At 42.3% G+C, this 20,378-nt stretch overlaps 2 protein-coding genes across 2 annotated transcripts in view; both read left to right on the top strand.

Moving 5' to 3' along the window:
- The first annotated feature begins 1,470 nt into the window (after positions 1-1,470).
- LOC136966309 (ephrin-B2a-like) lies at positions 1,471-4,572 on the top strand. The gene is made up of 4 exons (XM_067260785.1): positions 1,471-1,577; positions 2,044-2,330; positions 3,277-3,369; positions 4,157-4,572. Exons 1-4 carry the CDS (start codon positions 1,471-1,473, stop codon positions 4,570-4,572), a joined length of 903 nt encoding a protein of 300 aa, XP_067116886.1.
- Positions 4,573-12,260: 7,688 nt separating this feature from the next.
- gpc5a (glypican 5a) overlaps positions 12,261-20,378 on the top strand; it is a 69,965-nt gene continuing 61,847 nt past the window's right edge. The window contains 2 exon segments of the mRNA XM_067260374.1: positions 12,261-12,599; positions 15,669-15,830. Of these exon segments, the coding sequence (XP_067116475.1) occupies positions 12,443-12,599; positions 15,669-15,830 (319 nt within the window). The 5' untranslated portion in view covers positions 12,261-12,442.

Here is a 20,378-nt window from a genome sequence, read left to right as displayed (position 1 = left end):
TTTGGACTGAGTAGGCCTACCTTGTTGAATCTGTTAGTCTCTCTGCTTTACTCTCTAACAGTGATGCACATCACATGTGCATGTTTCTCGCCCCCTGCAGGTCATTTGATGTGATGTCGCCACATCTCCAAGTCCCTCTCTTCACTGCAGGGAGTGTAAAGCTGACAGTTGCCAGTCCAGTTGTGTCCCATGGTGGGGTTAATGCTAATCGTGATAGGGGTTGTTCTCTCATAGACACCTACCATGTTAGCATTATCCCTGCTCTGGGGTCAGTCTGCTACAGCTAGCACTGCTTTCTGGGAAGGAATGTAATGCAAGGAAAAGTGTAACACACACACACACACACACACACACACACACACACAGGTACATGCATGTGAATGCACACACACCTAAGCAATGCACTTGTGCACTCTCCATCACACACACAGATGCACATGTGCACACAAACATTTCTCTCTCTCCCTCTCACTCTCTCTTTTCTTGTCTCTCCTCCTTCCCCTCTGCTCCCTTTGTCTCTGAGCCAGTTATTCACAACCATGACATATTGTGTGGTGTTAATGCTGTCCATGACTGGGGTGACTGAAGTACAAACTCCAACGTAGCAGCATTCACACCAATACCTCTCTCTCCAGTCAGCAGGATTATATCTGCTCTTTCTCTTGTGTGAGAGCTGTCACTGCAAAAATAACTGATCCATTTCAACATGTATAGTTACATTTTGTCTTATAGATTTATTTTATGTCTTTGTTTGTCGTTTTTTCAGTTTTCTTATATTTTTATTTTCAACCATAAATGTACAAGCAAATAGAATAATAATACAAGTAAAATCATTAGATAACAAAGGTTTCTGTATTGAATGCAAACAAGTCTTTGTGGTGTTTTCTGTTTGATTGCATGATGAAATTGTTCAAAATAGTCTGGATAAGCCTACTGTAAATCGTCTCAATAAAGCTGATTAATCGAAACGGTTGTCTTTTTTTAATGAGGCATTCAACTTCAACCGATTTTTATTTCAATAGGTTTGTTCGTGCCACATTTAATGCAAATGTTTGCTCCTACATTGAAGAGGGTATTGTAGGTTAAAAGACACCAAAAGTCACAGCAGGGACATGTGTGGCAGTGAGCAGTTAGCGAAAACGACGCTACTATACGCAGTCCATGACATGGGCGGACCTATACTGTTTCACTTGGCCAACGATTTCAGAATAAATCCAAATTCACAGGAATGGGTTTAAGGTCGGATTCATGTTTGGATTTAAATTTTTGTATTTGATCAGCTATTGGTCAACATCATGATTTTTATATTTTACTGACAATGTCGTCTTTTGGGGTTAGTTTTGGGGTTTATTTACTATTATTATTGCTATTAGTCATTCAACGTGCAAATGGAAAGTTAGGGAATATAACAATGCTGAAGAATTGCTTCCATTTCTTTCATATTTTATGATATTGTGCTTTCGTCGTGTGATGGGGAGGTCCATATGGAGTTACAGTTTGGGTATTTTGATTATCCTTATTTGTTCATGCCATGCCATCGTTCTGGACTCTCTTTATTGGAATATCTCGAATACAAAGTAAGTAGCTCAAAGTTGGTCCAGAAACCACCGTTAATTTCAAATTATGAATGATTAATTCATTTGTTAGTAAAGGAACTTTCCTATCAGTTAGACATAATAAATAATAATAAATTACACTTTGAAATTCTCTTATAATTTCTCCTAAACGAAATTATAAATTTGTGTCCACAACGTTGCTAAATGTTAATTGTAATGAACATGTCAAACAAAAGTGCAACTTGCAACGTCACAAAATAAAATGTAGAAACCTGTTAAAATGAATTAGCATTAAAAACCTGAATCATGGCATGTCAAACAACTATAATAACATAAAATAACACTGGCCAACTATCTCTCTCTCTCTCTCTCTCTCTCTCTCTCTCTCTCTCTCTCTCTCTCTCTCTCTCTCTCTCTCTCTCTCACTCTCTCTCTCTCTCTCTCTCTCTCTCTCTCTCTCTCTCTCTCTCTCTCGTATTTTTCTTAGATTTACTCCAGGCCAGGGTCTGGTCCTCTACCCCCAGATTGGGGACAAGATGGACATTGTGTGCCCCCGGGCGAAGGTTGGGGGTGTTGGGGGGACGGGCGAGTACCATCGGGTGTACCTGGTGACCCGCAGTCAGCTGGTAAGATGCACCATTGACAAATCAGACACACCACTGCTCAACTGCGACAAGCCCAACAGAGATGTCAAGTTCACCTTCAAGTTCCAGGAGTTCAGCCCTAACCTCTGGGGTCTGGAATTCCTCCGGGGAAGAGACTACTACATCACATGTAAGTACTGCTTTTTGTACTGCTCTCTGAAAGCATTTTAAACCCAGAATCTGCATAGTCTTCTAAAGTCTTGTAAATTACATCTACACATACCATGGTGCCACTTAAAATGGAAAGAAACAGTAGACAGATAAGGGCAGCGAAATGTTCAGTTATATTTAAAAAGCACTTATGGATGACACAGCATTGTTCCTCCGCTCAGTAGACCAACTTGGTAACAGCCAGTTGCTCTTTCATAGCATATCCACCTCATTCATTTTTTGACAGTGTTTTCACAGGTCATACACAGGTAACCAAGAATTTGAGTCTATGCTTTAGATTTTTCTCTGTGAAGGCCATCTTCTCTTACTCCCCTCCCAGTTTGTCAGCTCTGATGAATGTCAAAGGCGACCTTGTTGCTGGGGCTGTGTTGGTCAACCACTCTCTGAGCGCTTAGTGTTGCGTGAGAGGGAGAGCAAGTCTTACCATGTAACTTTACCCCTCATCTACCTCACCACGTTCTGACAGCACGCTCCGCAGCGCCGGGCTCTGTGATTCTAGGAGCTTACATGCCCCAAATCACACAAGGCTTTGTAACAGCATCAGACAGATTTGACGTGAGCTTTCCTGGCAACCTAGCTTGTAGCCTGCAAGACATTGTTATCTGACCTAAATGGTCCTAATAAGAGTGTACGTGTGTATGTGAGAGGTCTTCTAATAGCCCACCAATTTCATTCCGGTGGTGAGTTTATTGTGTTTGTTTGTGAGTGATATGTGCGAATGAATCTTGCTTGACCCCCTATCAACACATTTTAACTATGAACAAGCAAGAAAGTTGTTGTTTTTGTTTTACTCTATACAATATATTCCCTTCATTAAAAGGGAGGCCATTGCTTCATGAAAGCAATGGCTTAACAAATGTATAAATATGATTGGCTAACACCATTTATGTCTGGTGATCTGTCAGCTACATCCACTGGGTCGTTGCATGGACTGGATAACACTAATGGAGGGGTGTGCAGAGCCAAATCCATGAAGCTGGTCCTGAGGGTGGGCCAAAGTAAGTATTTATGTGTGTGTGTTTGTGAGTGTGTATGTGAGTGGCTGTCAGAGTCCGTTTTTATGTGTCATATGCAAGATCAGTTCTTTAAAGAAGTTATAGTTAGAGGAGTTAGAGCAGAGTATATTTGAACTTCTACTTCAGTTAGCATTCTTCCAACCTATTCATTTCCTGTGAGATTATGTGAGTCATGCTATAGATAGAATGGGATTATTTTCCATTTGGGAACATACATTAAGGTTATAAACACATTAATGTTACAAATACTGCATTACAACTAGATGTTGTAATGTAAGGCAATAATATCTGCTATTGTGCATGCTTTAATAAATCGTTGAATTTTCTCTTTAATCTGCAATCCTAATGTTGGAGGGATTACTCTCATGAATATCCCCAAATCTCCAATTTAGATTGCATGCAGCTTGTTATTCTAAGCATACTAAACCCATTCCAGTGTAACATGCAAACACTGGTTTGGTTTTGATTGTCTGTCTGTTTCATTGTTGAGCACAGTCACTTATCCGTATTTTACTTTCCAGGTCCGTCTGACCCACCATCAACCCCGCAGGAATCTCCTACCAGATACCCCCCCAAAAAACCTAAGTCTGGGAGCCAGGGCCCCTCCACAAAAAACCATGATGCAGCGAGCAACAAGAGTAGGTCCCACATCAGTTGTAAACATCAGTTGTTATTTTTCCACATTGACAGTACAATCATTTACATATTGTTTCCCCGAAATAATGCTGACTGTATCCTTGCAAAAACTCCCATTCGACCTCTTTCCCAGACGGCCCAACAGACGGGGCAGCAGAGACGACTGAGACAAAAGGTGGAGACTCACCAGACGCTGTTGGCTCGGACACGGGAGTGTTCATGGGTGTCGTCTGGGGCGGGGTGATCATTATTACTGTCATCGTTGTGGTTCTTTTGGTTCTGCTGTGGAGGCACCAGCGGCGACACTGCATCCCTGAAGGCCAGCAGTCGGCCTCCATGTCCCTCAACACGCTGGCCATGCCCAAGCGCGGCAGCGGTGGCAGCAGCGACCACGACTCGGACCCCAGTGACATTGTGTTCCCGCTGCGGCCCTCTGAGAGCATGTTCTGCCGCCACTACGAGCGTGTGAGCGGTGACTATGGACCACCTGTCTACATCGTGCAGGAAATACCACCCCAGAGTCCTACAAACATCTACTACAAGGTCTGAGAGGCCTGGGCAGGACTTCCTGTCAGAGGGCGGGGTCAGTGTATAAGGAGGAGGGGGGGGGGGGGGGCTCTGATACAGGTGCATCAACTAAATACGGCTTGTTTGACCATAATTGAACAAGGAACATTAAAGGGAAAAGAAAATATGTGGAAAAGGATCTCTACTAAGCACCTGAGAAAGGACCTGTTCTCTGTCAGTACTATGTGGTGTGTGCTGCTGTTGGTAAGACTTGATTGTATCTGACTGGACTTCATCAGGTTCTTCATTACCTTTATGAGAGGGTTCCTCACAGGTCAGTGCAGGTGGAGCCCCTGGGAGTAGGTCTGGTCGATAGAAAGCACACTTTGAGTTAGGATATCATCTTAGACAAGCATTAAATCATTTGTGCTCCACTTTTATTTCCTGTGAGGGATGTTTTAGAAACTCTGTACAAGAGCAACTTCACCTCTGATGTACTACTGGACTGTAGTTTAGCTATTCTATGTTTGGCTTTAGCTTTCTGATCAAATGTTTGCTGTGTAAAGCCAACTCTCAATGCTGCTAATGTGGGACTTTTATTTGTGGTTGAAGTTATGTATTTTTGGGAAACAGTCATACACCCAGTCAGAAGAGCACAATGAAGTTTGAGGGAAATAAGCCTATATTTTCAAATTCAAATTTGAATGTTTCTTCTTTTCTTGTCATGTGGGTGTGACGTTTTGCCAGAATTTTACCTTTTGTGGAGTCAAAAGTAAAATTGTTTTCATTCTGACTCAGGATACACTTTTTCCACATGTGAATCATGAATTATCTTATTGTGAACACCTTGGTCTAACAGAACAGTTGTTTTATCCCTTTCCTTCTCAAATTCATAGATATTTGCACTTCAGGTTTACCTGACCACTGTAAAGTTTTTTTTTACAACATCAATCATTCACACAACTTTATCGGTAGCATTAGGTTCATAGACACAAGTTGACCAAGAACATAGAAGGAGTTGAACAGATAAGCTGGTTTCTAAATTGCTTGTATGCATCATAAACTTCAGCACCTACCAGCAAAAGAAACGAATAATTAAAGCATGTGTTTTTTTCTCTCTCAGTGACAGTACGACAGTCCATTACCCCTCTAATGGAACACTTGGGACATTAAGATGATACAGACTATCATTCTATCTCGTGTGCACAGTACCAGAACCAACGTCTCGTAGGTTTTATTATCCTAAATATCCAACCTAAATGGACAGCAGGGCCACAGCTATGTATGTATCTCTTTCTACAGCTATAGATGTAGAAAAGAAATGCTCCTCATAAAGGACTACTTGAAAACGTCTTCATGTTTTTGTGTATATGTACAGAGGCCTGCTCATAATCTGTACTGAATGTGTATGTATATCTGCAAAACAATTTACGTTGATTACCTCCTCTGTTTTGTATTAAGGCAACTGGGAACAAAAGCAACAGACTGAACACAATCACCTCGACCAATGACTTTTATTTTTGCTATGACTCACATTATTTGGTCAAATGTGACAAAATAGAATGGTTCTGATATTTTAAGTAGGAAAAGGCAGTATGGTCTGACATGTCTTTGATGCTGTTCAGTGCTCACAAGATGTGGCAGCCCTGTGGTATCGAGCCTAGAGGTTTCTCTTGTGGTACAAAACCTGGCAACCATGTGCAAGCACGTTTCATGCTCCTCCAGCCACATCATGCCTCACATTTTCAACCTGTCAGCTTCCATGAGGTAGCTCCACTAGGGAAACTTGTCTTCAAAGTTCTTATAGAAGGAGAATGTTGGTTTCAAATGAAGACAAAATAAACTATTCCAACACCATCCTTCATTGTATTCAGAAAATGTTATTAATAAATAATATAAATATAAATTATTGTACAATTAAGTCATCTTTCTCAACTGCATGTTTTTTTTACTGCTTCATGCAATCTAAAAAATAACTTATGCATATAGCCCAATTCAATATTATTGAATGTGCTTTCTCAGGTAATTTACTTAAAGTTTAAACTAAACACTTGATTCATGGATTGATTCTTATAATGGATTTTACACCCTCTTAACCAGCTTGAACCTCTCATTTAAATAAGGGAAACACACATATATTGAAAAGAGACCCTGATTCTGAAACAGCAAAAGACCTGCTTACTCTTCTTATGTCTCCCCCCCCCCCAGGCTAGAAGTGATCCCAGGTCTTTTGAGATGTTTTTGTCTCCTCCGAAGATTTCACAGATGAATGGGCCAGGGTAGGTCGAGGTGAGTTCAGTTGACCCCCAGGTCATGGATAGACAATAGTGGCCTTGCTTCTACTGGCAGAACAAAACAGAACCCCCAGGCTCCTGGCCCCTAGAGTGGGAGGAGTCTGTCTCTGTGCAGCCATTTTAGAGAAAGAGACAAATAGAAGTTGCGTAGCATCAGCGGAAGCAGCTTTGTGCAGACTACCATTACCATGGTACTGTAGGAAATACAAATGATATCTTCCCCTTATGGCACTTCAGTTTAGTTGTTTTTAGTCATGATGAATTATACAAATTAGACAGAAGGTAAAAACAAAGAAAGTATGAAAAATACCCTACCAAGAAAACCTCCTTTGTATTATTTAAAGCGTCACATGTTGCTTTAATTCATGTCTGCTTTTCTTTGTTTGAGATGCTCACATTTGAATTTATATATATACATATATACACATGGTATACAGATATGCATGACAAGTAATATGTACATAGACTATATACACGAGACAAGTATCTAAGAACTCTAAGAAAGCATGGTACACTATCATCAAAATCACACATTCAGAAAGTCAATACAAATCATGAAACATCACAGACAATATTTTTTTTAATTTTCCCAATTACAATCTCCCCAAAAATATGGTAGCGAACACCCTTCCCTTTTAATGTTAGCAAATGAAGGCTGCAAACTTGGTCTATTGTTTGGGAAACGCATGGGTCTGGGGGTTGGCTAATAAGGACAGTCTTTAGTGGATCTGACCCAAGGGAGGCTGAGGGGCCTGAAAAGTCCTCCTCCCTCCCGCCACATGGAAAGGGACTGGTCCTTCTGCTATTGGCTGAGTGTGGAGGTTGGGAGAGAGAGGGGGGCTAAGTAACCTCTTACAAGTCCATGACCTGGTCAACAGAGCGATTCACGAACAGCACTCTCTCAGCAGCTGGGAAAGAAGGGTTCACAATTCATCAACAAGTCACAACAAGTCTAAATTGTGTTGCATTAAATCAGTAATCAATACAATAAAATACAAAAAAACATTGAGAAGCCACTGAACAAGCATTAGTAAATGCAACAAGTTACGTAATTGTGATTTCATGTTGTATGACTAAAATGTTGCTGGCATATTTAAGTGCGTCCTAACAAAATAAAACAATTTCAGGAGGTTGTATGTTTCTAGGTAGCAGACCACACAAGATTAAAAATCTCGTACAGTTAACGGGTTATTGCTTCCCTCTGCTGGTCAACTCACATACAGTATTGCTTCCCAGCGCTGTTGCAAATACGTAATCAAAGTGCACACCTGAGCTTTCTTCTCTCATGCTTTTTGATGCACAGACAAATCCAAGCTGACCTGTTTAAATGTCATTACACCCTACGAGACTTTCAGTATTATGGTGAGGCACCTCCCTGTATGAACTGTTCTCTGTTTGGTCTAGTCCCCCTAACAGTTCTATGGAGATTTCTATGATAATACTGACAGCAAGAAATGTTTAGCTAAACAAAAAAATAGAAAATATAGGTTGGGTTGTGCAACATGAAAATTCCTAAAGATAAATTATTAAGAGTGAATGTAACAAACTGTAAAACGCTTTTGAATGTAATTATTTAGAGTTTGCTAACTTCACACTAATTATCTATCACTTTGTTACCCTCATTTTGTCTATCACCTGTATTACCATCACCATGTTTATTAAAGAAGAAGTTTATGTTCTATGAGAGGGGGGGGGGGGGGGGAGTTGCATAATTGAATTGTTGTTGGCCTAAAAGTAAAAGACAACACCATCACAAAACCATTCTACAATGCTTTATTTGACTGACGGTAAAACTAAATAATTAAAGAAAATAAAAGAACAAACCAGATTTACTGCGTCAGCCAATTCAGCTAACTACTACTTGGGATAATTTATGTTCTACAAACTACTTACTGATTAATTAATTTGAAAGATCATAACTGTCGTAAACAACCTTCTTTGGGTATGGTGGACGGAGGACAACTAAATGTGCCTCAAAACATTTTTTCCTATTCTTTTGTACTATCTCTTTTGGATTGGTGGACGGTAAGGATCGGAAGTACCGTAGTTTTTGTATGCTAATTAAGGAGTTGGGGGTTGTAGCTTCATATTTACGTTCAGAGGGAGCCGCCCTTCATTCACCCACATGGTTAGGAACAGGACGCCTTCGCGCCACTTTCGTACTCCTCAATAATATCCGAAATCTAGCCATAGCCAAAAATAACTATTTAATTTTTCTATTTCGCCGTTTATTTTCCCTTTGTCATGCGTTAAAAGTTGATTGGATAGTTAGATAGATTTCTTTCTCAGACGAAACAGTAAATGTTAAGTCCAGGCAAGTGAGCGAAGATGGTGGATTTCACTGGTGAGTATCTTACTAAGCGCATGTTATTGGCACGGAAGTCTATTTGTTGTGTTTTTACCCTTTCGCAAGAATCAACCCGTTTTGTGTATTTTTTCTTTTGTCAAACACATATATTAAGATATCGAAGTTGACTGTTAGAAAAGGTAGGTTAGTGATAAAAACAGTGTAGCGTGAGAGGCGCATGGCAGCCCCTCTCCTCCATAGTCGTGGGAATGAGGGAGATTTGAAAAGCAGCACGCTCGCAGTGGTTTTCTGCAGCGCTCAAGAAATACGGGTAGATGTGTTTCTGGGCGATTGCATTTTTTAGTCAGTTTGAGGCAAATCAAATAATTCTTAAAGTTTATTTGTTCGACACATAATTTTCCTGCTCATTTTCGTGTGCATTGGTGTGTGAGTTAAAGTGCCCCCCAGAACAAAGCAGCAGCACATGGGGCAGGTTTAGGCCGCGCGCTTTAGCTAGCTAACTATGCTATTAAAGCTAACAAGCCTGCTAGCTACTTGTACTAGCGCGCAACTTATGCTAGCAATAGTAATGTAATAGTTAGTTGTTCCTTTTTCGCCCAACAAAGTTACTCGTAATACATGCAGTTATTTCATGGCAACTGGCTAGTCAGCAGTCAGCTAACAGGGAAAGATCACAACGTTAATGTTGTCTACACCTGCTAGCTACAACAAGCTTGTCTAATGTGAATTTGTGACATGTAATATGGACTTAATTCGTTGCCGGGTTGTGCAAATTGGCTATAATTGAAGTATATTTTAGCAAAACTGACTAGTTTAAAAATTGACATGTTCACTAGCCAACGTTAGCTAGCTTAAACGAGGTGTAGTTTTCCATGTTTTGAGACTAGCTATCTTGCGCGAGCTTGCTAACCCAGAGCCATGAAGCACAGTGCTACCGCGTTGCTTTAGCACTGTGTAGGACGAACAATTCTTAAAAATTGCCCAGACCGGATCCCACTTTTACTCATTTTATTGCATCTCAAGCAACGTAATGTACACATTTATGTATTTAAATATAATAATGCGCAGGCAGTCAGGGTAGTGTTGAGAAGAAATGCTAATGTTTGCGGACTTAGCGGCGCCATGTTATCCAGACGGTGGGGGAGGGGTGAACAACAGCGAGTGTGGACTACAGCGCACGCGCCCACTGCACACACAGAACGCGGGCCTCAAGCTGCGCAACTCATTCATGTTTTTTTCTTCGAGTGGCCTCATGGTTAACCAATAATTCATGACCTTTCAATCTTATACGCCATAATGAAGTGTTTAAAATCACGAAACCGGTGTTAACGTGCCTTAAGTGACTCACTGAAAACGTCATTGAATTGTTACCTGAATTGTCTTGTGTAGTTGACCATGTTCATCTGTGACCCCTCTCTTTGTCATTGCAGAACACCGGGCAACACGCACTGGGGATTGGATGTTTTATACCCATAAAAAGCACCACAAGATGCTACTGAGGGGGAAATTGAAGAACCTTTAAGTCATGGAATTGTCAAAGTGCTTACAGTGCAGGTAGTACTATGGAATACCTACTGCAGTGGAGGCACTTCTAGCAATACCATGACAATGCTAACTTGTTGGTGTTTCTAATGGACATGTATTGGTGATTCAATATGAACTGGTACGTCTTTGTGCTAAGGTGCATCTAGTGCAGATAGTGAAGTAGACTAGCACCTACTGCCCTAAGTGCTCCTTCTGGCATAAGGGGCTGTGACTTGCACCAGATGAATATAGTGTTTTTTTTTTTTTTTTTTTTGCAGTTCTCTACTAGTTTTGCATAGTTGTACTACAAGAAAAATGAGTTGTGCAAATCTATGCAAAACTGATGGTGGTCTGCTTGCTCTCCAGCTGTCCTCAAAACTCTGGGGGGAAGGGGGTTGTACCTGATTTATCATCAAAATGCCTGTCATCACTTCACCACCCTGGACTGGCAGCGACCCGCATTTCCTAGCTCAACAAACCTGTCGACTAGTAAAAGTTTCAGCAGTGCTAAAGTGCTTATAGTGCAGGTAGTATTTTCCCCAATCTACTGCAATGTGAGCACTTGAAGTACTTCTAGCTGCTTTCCGCTGTCTTGTTTGGTGATAATCCACCACACCAAGCCTCACCATAGCCTGGTCTCTGGTCAGTTTTGCTGGTTTGCATCCCGCTTTAACCAATGTTTGCTGTGCAAATCCATGCAAAACTGACCAGGAGGGCAACTTGCATCGGACATACAACTGTTATGGCCAGATCCTGTTCTGCGCAGGTTGGGAAGAGTAGCAATGCTGTGTACTTTTGGAGGTATTGCACTTGTCCCGGCCTGTGTAGGATTGAGGAAATTGAATCACCTGTTGACCATATAGTGTCGTCAATATATTGTACCGAAATGTGTATTGTCCAGTGAATGCTTTAGTGACAAGAATTTGGAATGCAACATTAAATTGATCATAAATTCCTCTGATATTTTGTGGAATTGATTAAAATAAAGTGGTCTCTAATAAAAACGTGTTTTTTTGATTCTATGATTAATTGCAGACTTGAAATGAGAACGTTTTGGTTGATGGACCTTATGTTCTGTAGCTATATCTGCCAAGCTACTAGGACAGTCCTGTGAGAAGTTCTGCCAGTGTTTAGCCTACGCTGTTGCCACCATCTTAGTGTATGGTGGGGCGAGTCTTTAGCAACTTAACAATACTATTGAATATTCTTAAGGGTTAACACTTCATGGCAAGGATATAGGATGAATTCACATCTAGGCTGGACAAATTCTGATGTTCGGTTACTATTTGTCTTAGAAGTTTGAGTTGATGACTTGTCTTACTCAAATTCCAATTACTTGACAAGGTCAACTTTTAATAAACGTTTATTTATTAATACTATCCGCAAGTAAAGATTGGTTGTTTAAGCAGGAGGCATTCTGGCTGTACGAGGCTACGGATGCGCCTGTCCACGAGATGGCTCTACAGTCAAGCTGTTTGTGCTACGGTTTCACCAGTAGTTGACAACTGCAGGTAGCCATTGGTGTCCGCCCACTTCTTTGACAGCTCTTATTGCGCCAAGTTTTGGAGCACGCTTTCTTGAAGTTAGTTGCGGGTTCCACTAGTCAATGTCACTGGAGGGCTAGTTTTATTTAGAGGAGCGGTTCTGCTGTGGCTAAATGAAATGTGGAGCCGACTCACCTGACCGCTCGTAGTTTAGCCTACACAGTAGGATGTGTATTACCGTATAGATACAACTGGCATAACCTTCCTCTTAGAATCGAGGTTCTACAACATCTCACGCGAAAATGGGACTACACGAGCTCATTTGTTTCTTGTTTCTATTATTTGCCTGCTACATTGGATTAAGTTTGGAAAATCCGACAAACTGCGACGAAGTGCGTAAAGTTTTTCAACTGAGGCAAATTGGACCAGTGAAATCATTGCCGGAGAGTCCACGGACAGGTATGAAGCCTCCAACGTAACAGGCTATAGTGTTATTTTAGCCTACAGTAAATTGTGAAAATAGAACGTCATCTTCATGTGGTCGGAGAAAAATGAAACAATTACAGCAAATGCAATTTATCATCTTAACCTGGTGCTTAAGATGGATCTCAATGTAGTGTTTTTTTTTTGTAGTGTCTTATAAACTGCGGGTTATAAGTCATTGTCTGTGCGGGCTTCGCCTGACTGATCGTGGGACTCTTGAGTAAATCAATGTGGCACGGAAGGCTTTAGGACGCGTCTATAAAATTACCCTCAAATACGACTTCTAATCACTAACTCTAACAGGGCAATGCATTTGTTGTAATGGTTGGTTGCTTAGTTTAAAGAACATGTGATGTAGTCTACTTGTGGTGTCACTTTAAACATTAGATTTCTACCATCGTATTGATCAAGGTAAAGGAATACCAAAAGGTTACATATCGAGGAAAAAATATATAGGCCTATGTGTCACTTAATATCAAATCACATTCTAAAGGCACGTGGACATGTTTGTGATGTTATACATTTATGTTCTGAATGTTCATACCTGTCTTCTCAGAATCACACAGAGCTATCGATTAATTAACACACTTGTGTGGATGGGTTTTGTGGGTGTCTGTTATACTCTTGTACCCCACCTTATGCATAAAGGGCAAGGCATTGCATTCGACCAGATAACATTAGCAGCCATAAAAGATAATATGTAACTTTGTGTACACAGCTGCCATTCGCCAGCAGGGATGTCCATCCACCTTTAGTTAGAGGTTGTTTAGGATATTGTTATGGCTCAGTGTCTCCGTTTAGAATACCCTGTGGTTTGAGGGGAAGAGAAACAAACATTTGTTGGCCTTTTCATGGACTGCAAAGCACTCCCTAAGTGGCTTGTCCAGGGATAAATGGTAATTATTCTTGGTAATGTTAGGTAAACAGTAAGATTTAAACTTCATCTATTGCAGCTATGACATGCATTTTAAGATTCAGATTGGCAGTTTCTGATGTGCAATTTCATTCTCAGACACTACTACACTGTTGGTGTATTTCACAACATTTTCATTGAGCAAAGTTGTATTTTTGAATGTCTGGTTGACTGACTGTAAATCTGTCAGTGGGACATGACCAAAGATGCAACACTAAGAGAGATAAAAAGGATTGGTTTGGAAAGCAGAATGAACTCTGTCTAATAGGAAGCAGATCTGAGAGAATGACAAATTGTGGACTGTATTGGTGAGCACATCTAAAGCTATAAAGATGACAGTCTTATAAGTTCCATAAAATACTGTAACAGGTCTTTTTGGGAGGCTTATTACATTTTGAAATAAAATAAAAATCTAATATACAGTATATGCATTGTTATGGCTCTGTGTCAGTATTTTTAAATCCTTTATACATTTTACCTAAGATATACAAGCACATGAAACTCTTCACTCTGAAACAGTGTTTCCTCAAATTGTTAAAACGAATGGTTAAAAGTGTGAAAAGCGTCTGTGATGTGTTTCCGACCATGTGAGGCAAAGGGCAGAGTGGAGCATTCTGTGAACCTAGTAGAGCCTCTCTTACGTGGAGAATAAAACACCACATGAACTTTGTGGGTTGCCTTCCACAAGCTGCTTTGTTTTTACCCCATTGCCCTTTAAGTACCACTCTGAGAAGACAGACATGGTCAGACTCTAAACCCCCGAGGAGCTCTTAAACCCAGAAATAACCCCCTGCGAGACCCTCTTCAGTGTCACACTTTGAAATCGGCATTTGTTCTTAATGATGTGGCAATCGGAACTAGGCACTGTGTGCGGTGGGGCAGTAAGTAGGGTGCACTGGTATGTCTAGTTTTGTGGAGATATTCTGGTATCATATAAGGTTTTGCTTGATTTCAACCCGTTGTCTCGGAATTTAGCCTGTGGCCTAGGGTGAGGGTTACTTTGCCACAGTATTATTTAGTCAGTTAGCAGCAAAGTCAGTGGTCTGAGTGGCTCGTAAAATGTCTAACTTTAAATTACCTTTTTACCCAACACAGATGAGAGCTGTTGGACTCTAAGCAAAGCACATTTCAATTTGATTTGATCAATCTGGCCCCTTACTAGCGGCCCTGGAAAACTTCCTGAGAGAATCCAAGTATAATAGCAAATTGTCTAAAATTGCTGAGGAAATGATGCTGATACGTTATATTACAAATAAGAACTATTTCAGCCGTCATTCACCAGCTTGCTCAACAAACCAAAACACAAAGAAAGAAATTCAACCTGGCCTTGATTGATCCACTAAGGATCAAAACAGCATGATTCAGTGCATGATCCTCTACACAGTTTCTGTGGTCATAAAGGGAAAATACTTCCAGGGAAACATGTAGAAAAAAGCAGGACCTCAGGCATTTTCCTGCCTTTATCTAGATGGATTGGTATTTCTCCACACGTGCCATATCCTGCGCAAACCTCCAAACACTACCACATAGGCAGCTGTTAGCGTCTTTGGCAACAGTTCCTCACACCCTGCCCAAGCACGTCTGTGGAGCTTTCTAGAGGCTTCTTCCTCCCTTCAAGTTGTTTGGATTGTCCCCCTATGTGTGTCAATTGCTTCAACACGTACGTAGAGGAAAGATGGAGACATCACTCCGTGAAGCGATAACGACTTTGGCTTGGATCTCCTCTCATATCTGCATTGCTTTTCACGTTCATGTTCCTCCGAACTTGTTAGAACTTGTGGACGTCCTCAGTGGGGGGACGGTGAGCACGTAGTCCAGCCTTATGAGCAGAAACAGAAGGGATACCTTTGTGTTCCTCATCAGATCCTTTGTTCCTCTCCAGATCCTTTTGTGTTCCTCTCCCGATCCTGAGGCGCAACTCTGCATTTTATTTATCAAGTATATACGTTTTCTAACTAGACAGAACTATACAGCTACTATTTCAATGAACTCACTTTACAATTTCAATGAAGCACGAAATTTTTGGGGAAAATGGAAACAGGTTTTGTCACAAACAACTCAGAATTGGGAATAGGACATATTTGGCTTCTCATAGAGTAATAAATACTGAACAACTGTATTGTAAATTCCAGGTGTGGACCTTCAGGTGTGCATGTCCAAGAACCTAACATGCTGCACCAAGAAGATGGAGGAGCGCTATCAGGTGGCGGCCCGACGCGACATCCAGAACCTTCTCCAGACCTCCAGCTCCAGTTTGAAGTTCCTCATCTCCCGGAATGTGGCAGCTTTTCAAGGTGAGTGTTGTGTGTGTGTGTATATTATATCTGTGACTGTAAATTCGTACTGTATGTGTGTGTATGTGTTATTTGATTTTCGGTGTGTGAAGCCCTGGCACAAATCAAGCACAGCCAACAGAGCCAGCTCTGTCCTCCTCTTCCTCCTCCCCCAGTCCTACGACGATACCCAGATCAGGAGATTAGATAGGTTGACTAGTAGAAGGAGACTCGAGAGGCCTTCGTGGGGAGGATGTCTACCAGGAAATGTAATGGGGCCACCTGAGATTAGACATTTTAGACCCTTTGCAGAAACAATCCAGGGGCTTGACCCATTAGGCTGTTAGATCAGAAACGTTGGGTGCTGCTTCTCAGTTGCCTGTATGTGGACTCCTCTGTAGTCCAAGTGGCCACCTTGGGGTTGGGGCTGAGGCTCACTCCCCAAATTCCTCATGAGCTTGACCCCGTTCCCCCAGGTCTCCGACTCCTCTCCATCGCTCATCTCCTTAATGGTGATTGACAGTTGTGTCGACAAACAGGCAGCGACATGCTTCTTGTCTCTCTGTCTGCTTATCCTGCTCCGTGTTTCAAATTGTATTCATTGCAATGAGACCAGCCTGTAATGGGCTTTAAAACACAACTTCTGACTTGCATGCACAGAGCCATATCATTAAGTCAATTCACTTTAATTATCTCTCTCTCTCCCTGCCTCTCCCTCGCTCTTTAAAGATACACTTACTTATGCATAAACACTGTTTATAGTTTCAGAAGAACCCAGTCAAATCTTTTAGTTGCTTTCAGATGTTGCAACATGTGAAAATGTATCTTAGTCCAGGACCTGCATATGGACTTCAGTGACAAAGTAGAGGCAAACTAACAGCAACTGTGCAAAAAGGTCATGTCCTTATAGCTAAGGTTGTTAGGAGCTTTTGTAACTCGGGCAACAGTCCTTCTCTAAGACATGCATGTGTAGTGACCTCTAACCCTTCACTGAAATGCCAATCATGGGTTCTTTCCAATAAGTTTCGCAATCAAAGTGTCCTTTTCTTAAGCCTGTCATATGAGGCTACAGAGTGTAAGAAATGGTTTGGCGCTTTCCCTCTTTCTCATGCAGTGTGTGCTGTGTGTGTAATGTGTGTGTGTGCTGTGTGTGTGCTGTGTGTGTGTGTGTGTGAGACAGAGCCGTGTGGCTCTGTTTCAGCTGTTGACTGCTGTGCTCTGTCAACTGGGTGCAATATGACATGGAGATACTGAGGGAGGCACCAGGTCTGCAGAGTCCAGCTAGCAGTTACATAAACCTGACCTGTCTGTCTCTACCAGAGAGGAAAGTGAACTGGACACCCACACTTTGGAAGGGGAAGTGAAAGCTGCAAAGCTTTCTCTAAAATTAGTAGACACCAGGAAGTGAACAGGCACCAGGTAGAAGTGAAACCAGGATGATGTAGAATATGTCGCCTTAAGGGTGGTTCTGTAATTCCTTTGCTTTTCAATGGAAATTCTTAATTGAAGAGGAATTCTAGTATAGCAGGACGCTCGGTCTACATCCTGACTCTGTGGTGAACTTAAACAGGCTCTCAGGCTAAACGATCTCTGATTGGGAGTATCAGTATCCTGATGACATTCCTGTGTCCCAGAAGGATATCGTAACTGTTGGCCTTCGTCTTCTCTCCTAATCATATCTGGCAGACGTTTGTTCTCGTCTTTTTTAAGCCTCCTGTTCTAATCTAGGACGTCAGAGCACATTTCTCAGTCGTCCCACCGTCTGACTCGGAGCCGACCCCCGTTCGGCGTTCGACTCCGGCCCTGCGGGGTGCTGGGATGTTGCGGGTCGGTTGCCATGGATGGAAGACAAACCTGAGCGAGGGCAGAGAGAACTCCCCCGGAGCACCTCTCAGCAGGCAGCATATTTGTGCATTGTGCCAGGACGATGCGGAGGGGCTTTACAACCTGAGATGAAAGACAAACACACACTCAGGGGACCCGCTTTCTAATGGAACTCCCGAAATAAGAAGCCAAAAAAGAAGGTTGAAACCAAAAAGGCCAACTGCTTTACAATATTCCACTTCCCCCCTTCTTTTTTTGTTGTTGCCGTTTTTTCACGACGCTGCCTAGATATCTGTTGACTGAGGAATTACATCAAAGTCCCTCAGGTTGAGCGTGGGATGAGATTTTGATATGTTGGGGTAGAGCAGTGAGACGTGAAAGCAACATGTGGTGGTAAACATCGACCACAGACATTTTTGGAGCCCCACTAACACCACCCATTCAACAGTTTTACCAGCAGATAAGCACCCAGCGTGAAAGCAGCTGTTCTTCTTTAATGCATTATGCATCAAGTCTTTCGAGATTTGTGCTTTTGTAAAGCTTTACTACAACTGCACTGAGTAGCGTTTTACAGGCTGCTTTTATTCGCCAGTGTCTCCTGAGTGTTTGAGATTGTGGTCTGTCTCGCCTGTTGACGTCTTCTAAAGTCTCTTTCTCTCTCTCTCTCTCTCTCTCTCTCTCTCTCTCTCTCTCTCTCTCTCTCTCTCTCTCTCTCTCTCTCTCTCTCTCTCTCTCTCTCTCTCTCTCTCTCTCTCTCTCTCTCTCTCTCTCTCTCTCTCTCTCTCTCTCTCTCTCTGTCTCTGTCTCTGTCTCTGTCTCTGTCTCTCTCTCTCTCTCTCTCTCTCTCTCTCTCTCTCTCTCTCTCTCTCTCTCTCTCTCGCTCGCTCTCTCTCTCTTTTAGTCCGTCGCTCTGGAGCACTTGAAGGGGCGCTGAATCACCCACCGGCTCCAGCTGTATCAAATAAAGAGGCCTAATTGAAGGGCTTGCACGTAACAAATGGCCACATTAGCCCGCCCCCTTTTCAACTCGAGTTTCTTCCCTGCCTGTCGCGTTAGCGCACAACACGGTGTACATGCTCGCCTGTTGTCTTTCAAAATTAGAGTGCAGCCCAACGATTGTTAACAGCCTACCCCCGTAAAGCCGACTGTTCTCCACCCTTTGCCCCCACCTCTCTCTCTCTCGCCTTGTTTTGTTCTTTCTCTCCTCCTTGCATCTATTCCTGCACGCTACAGGGCCACGCACGCATCACCTGCCACTCTCAGGCTCAAGAAGATTCCCAGCCGACCTAAAACCCCTGTCCTTTTTCTAATGTTGGGATGTAGTTACTGTTTGTATGTTACTTGAGAGAACTGCTAAATGAATGAAATGGCATGCAAAATATCATGGTCGGCCAGCAGTTGATTTCTCAAGAGATTTTTATTCCTTATCGCCACATGCTTGGGTTTGGAATTTGGGCTGATACTGGTCCTCCTCCCCTCCCTCAAGAGCATGGCATGAGAATTTAAATAAGAAAAACTTAAGGCGTCCCTCTCCATTAGACAAGAGGGATAAAGGAACAATTGTCCCTCATTAATTCAACGTCAATGAACACTCCGTAGTTGATAAAAGGCACGTTATATGCATGACTTGTATTTCTTTCATGTCCCCACTTGACCAACGTAACAATTTCTTTGTCCCACCCTTTGGATTTAGGAATCCTCTGTGCCACAGTTTTCTGTCCCTCCGTGCTTTCCATACATATGTTTCCACACTTGATATTCGACCTATCACAGATGGACGACTTGACTAATTGCTGAGGCTCTATAAAAGTGTCAATGTCAGAGGACAATGCCATGTGGGTGGTATGGTGTCTCTCTCTGCCTTCTTTCTACGACTTCTTCCTCTTCCTCTTCCTCTTCCTCTTCCTCTTCCTCTTTCCTTTCCTCTTCTCTCTCTCTCTCTCTCTCTCTCTCTCTCTCTCTCTCTCTCTCTCTCTCTCTCTCTCTCTCTCTCTCTCTCTCTCTCTCTCTCCCCCTCTCTCTTGACGTGGCTCTGCAATCCAGGGTGTTCAGACCACAGATTTACATTCCCAGCATAGGACCTCGATGGAGGATGTGGTTGGAAGTCTCAATTAACTGTACGTAGCAACAGTGAAGTACTTGAATGGCTCCTGGGTGATTCTTTCTCATGACTGATGAGACCACACAAAAGCCAGATGATTCTCATTGAGATGACTGGAACTGGGTACATTTTGTTAGATTTATTCCACATGTGTACTTTTGTCGACTCATGTGGCTTCATCCTATGTTTATGCATAAAGCTATTCCCCCCTGGTTATATCATGCAGTCATGTATCTATCAAAGTTGCCTTGCAGCATGAAGGTCCTGGGTATTATCTTCCAGGCCTTTCTGCATGGAGTTTGCAAGTTCTCCCCGCTTACATGGATTCCCTCCGCAAAGAACCCCAATGACAAAAAATGCAGAACAGATCGCTCTCCTTCCCATGTCCCTGGTCAGGACATGTGGCGAGCACTTGGACTTGGCCCTCGGACACTGCTGTGGCTGCCCACTACTCCTGGCTGCCCTGGGAGGAGGGACAGCATGAGGAGGGGACAAAAAACATTTCTCCAGTGGTCACCCTGGCATGTGTGTGTGTGTGTGTTTGTGTGTGTTACATCGCTCCATGCACGTGTTTGTGTTTGTTCACATTGTTTGAGATGATTAAAGGATTGTTCTTTTCTTCCCTTCTTCTTGTGTTCTTGTTG

This window comes from Osmerus mordax, chromosome 22, assembly GCF_038355195.1.
Source record: "Osmerus mordax isolate fOsmMor3 chromosome 22, fOsmMor3.pri, whole genome shotgun sequence".
NCBI lineage: Eukaryota > Metazoa > Chordata > Actinopteri > Osmeriformes > Osmeridae > Osmerus > Osmerus mordax.
The sequence above is the reverse complement of the archived record's forward strand: the minus strand, read 5'-3'. Positions and strand labels throughout refer to the sequence as shown.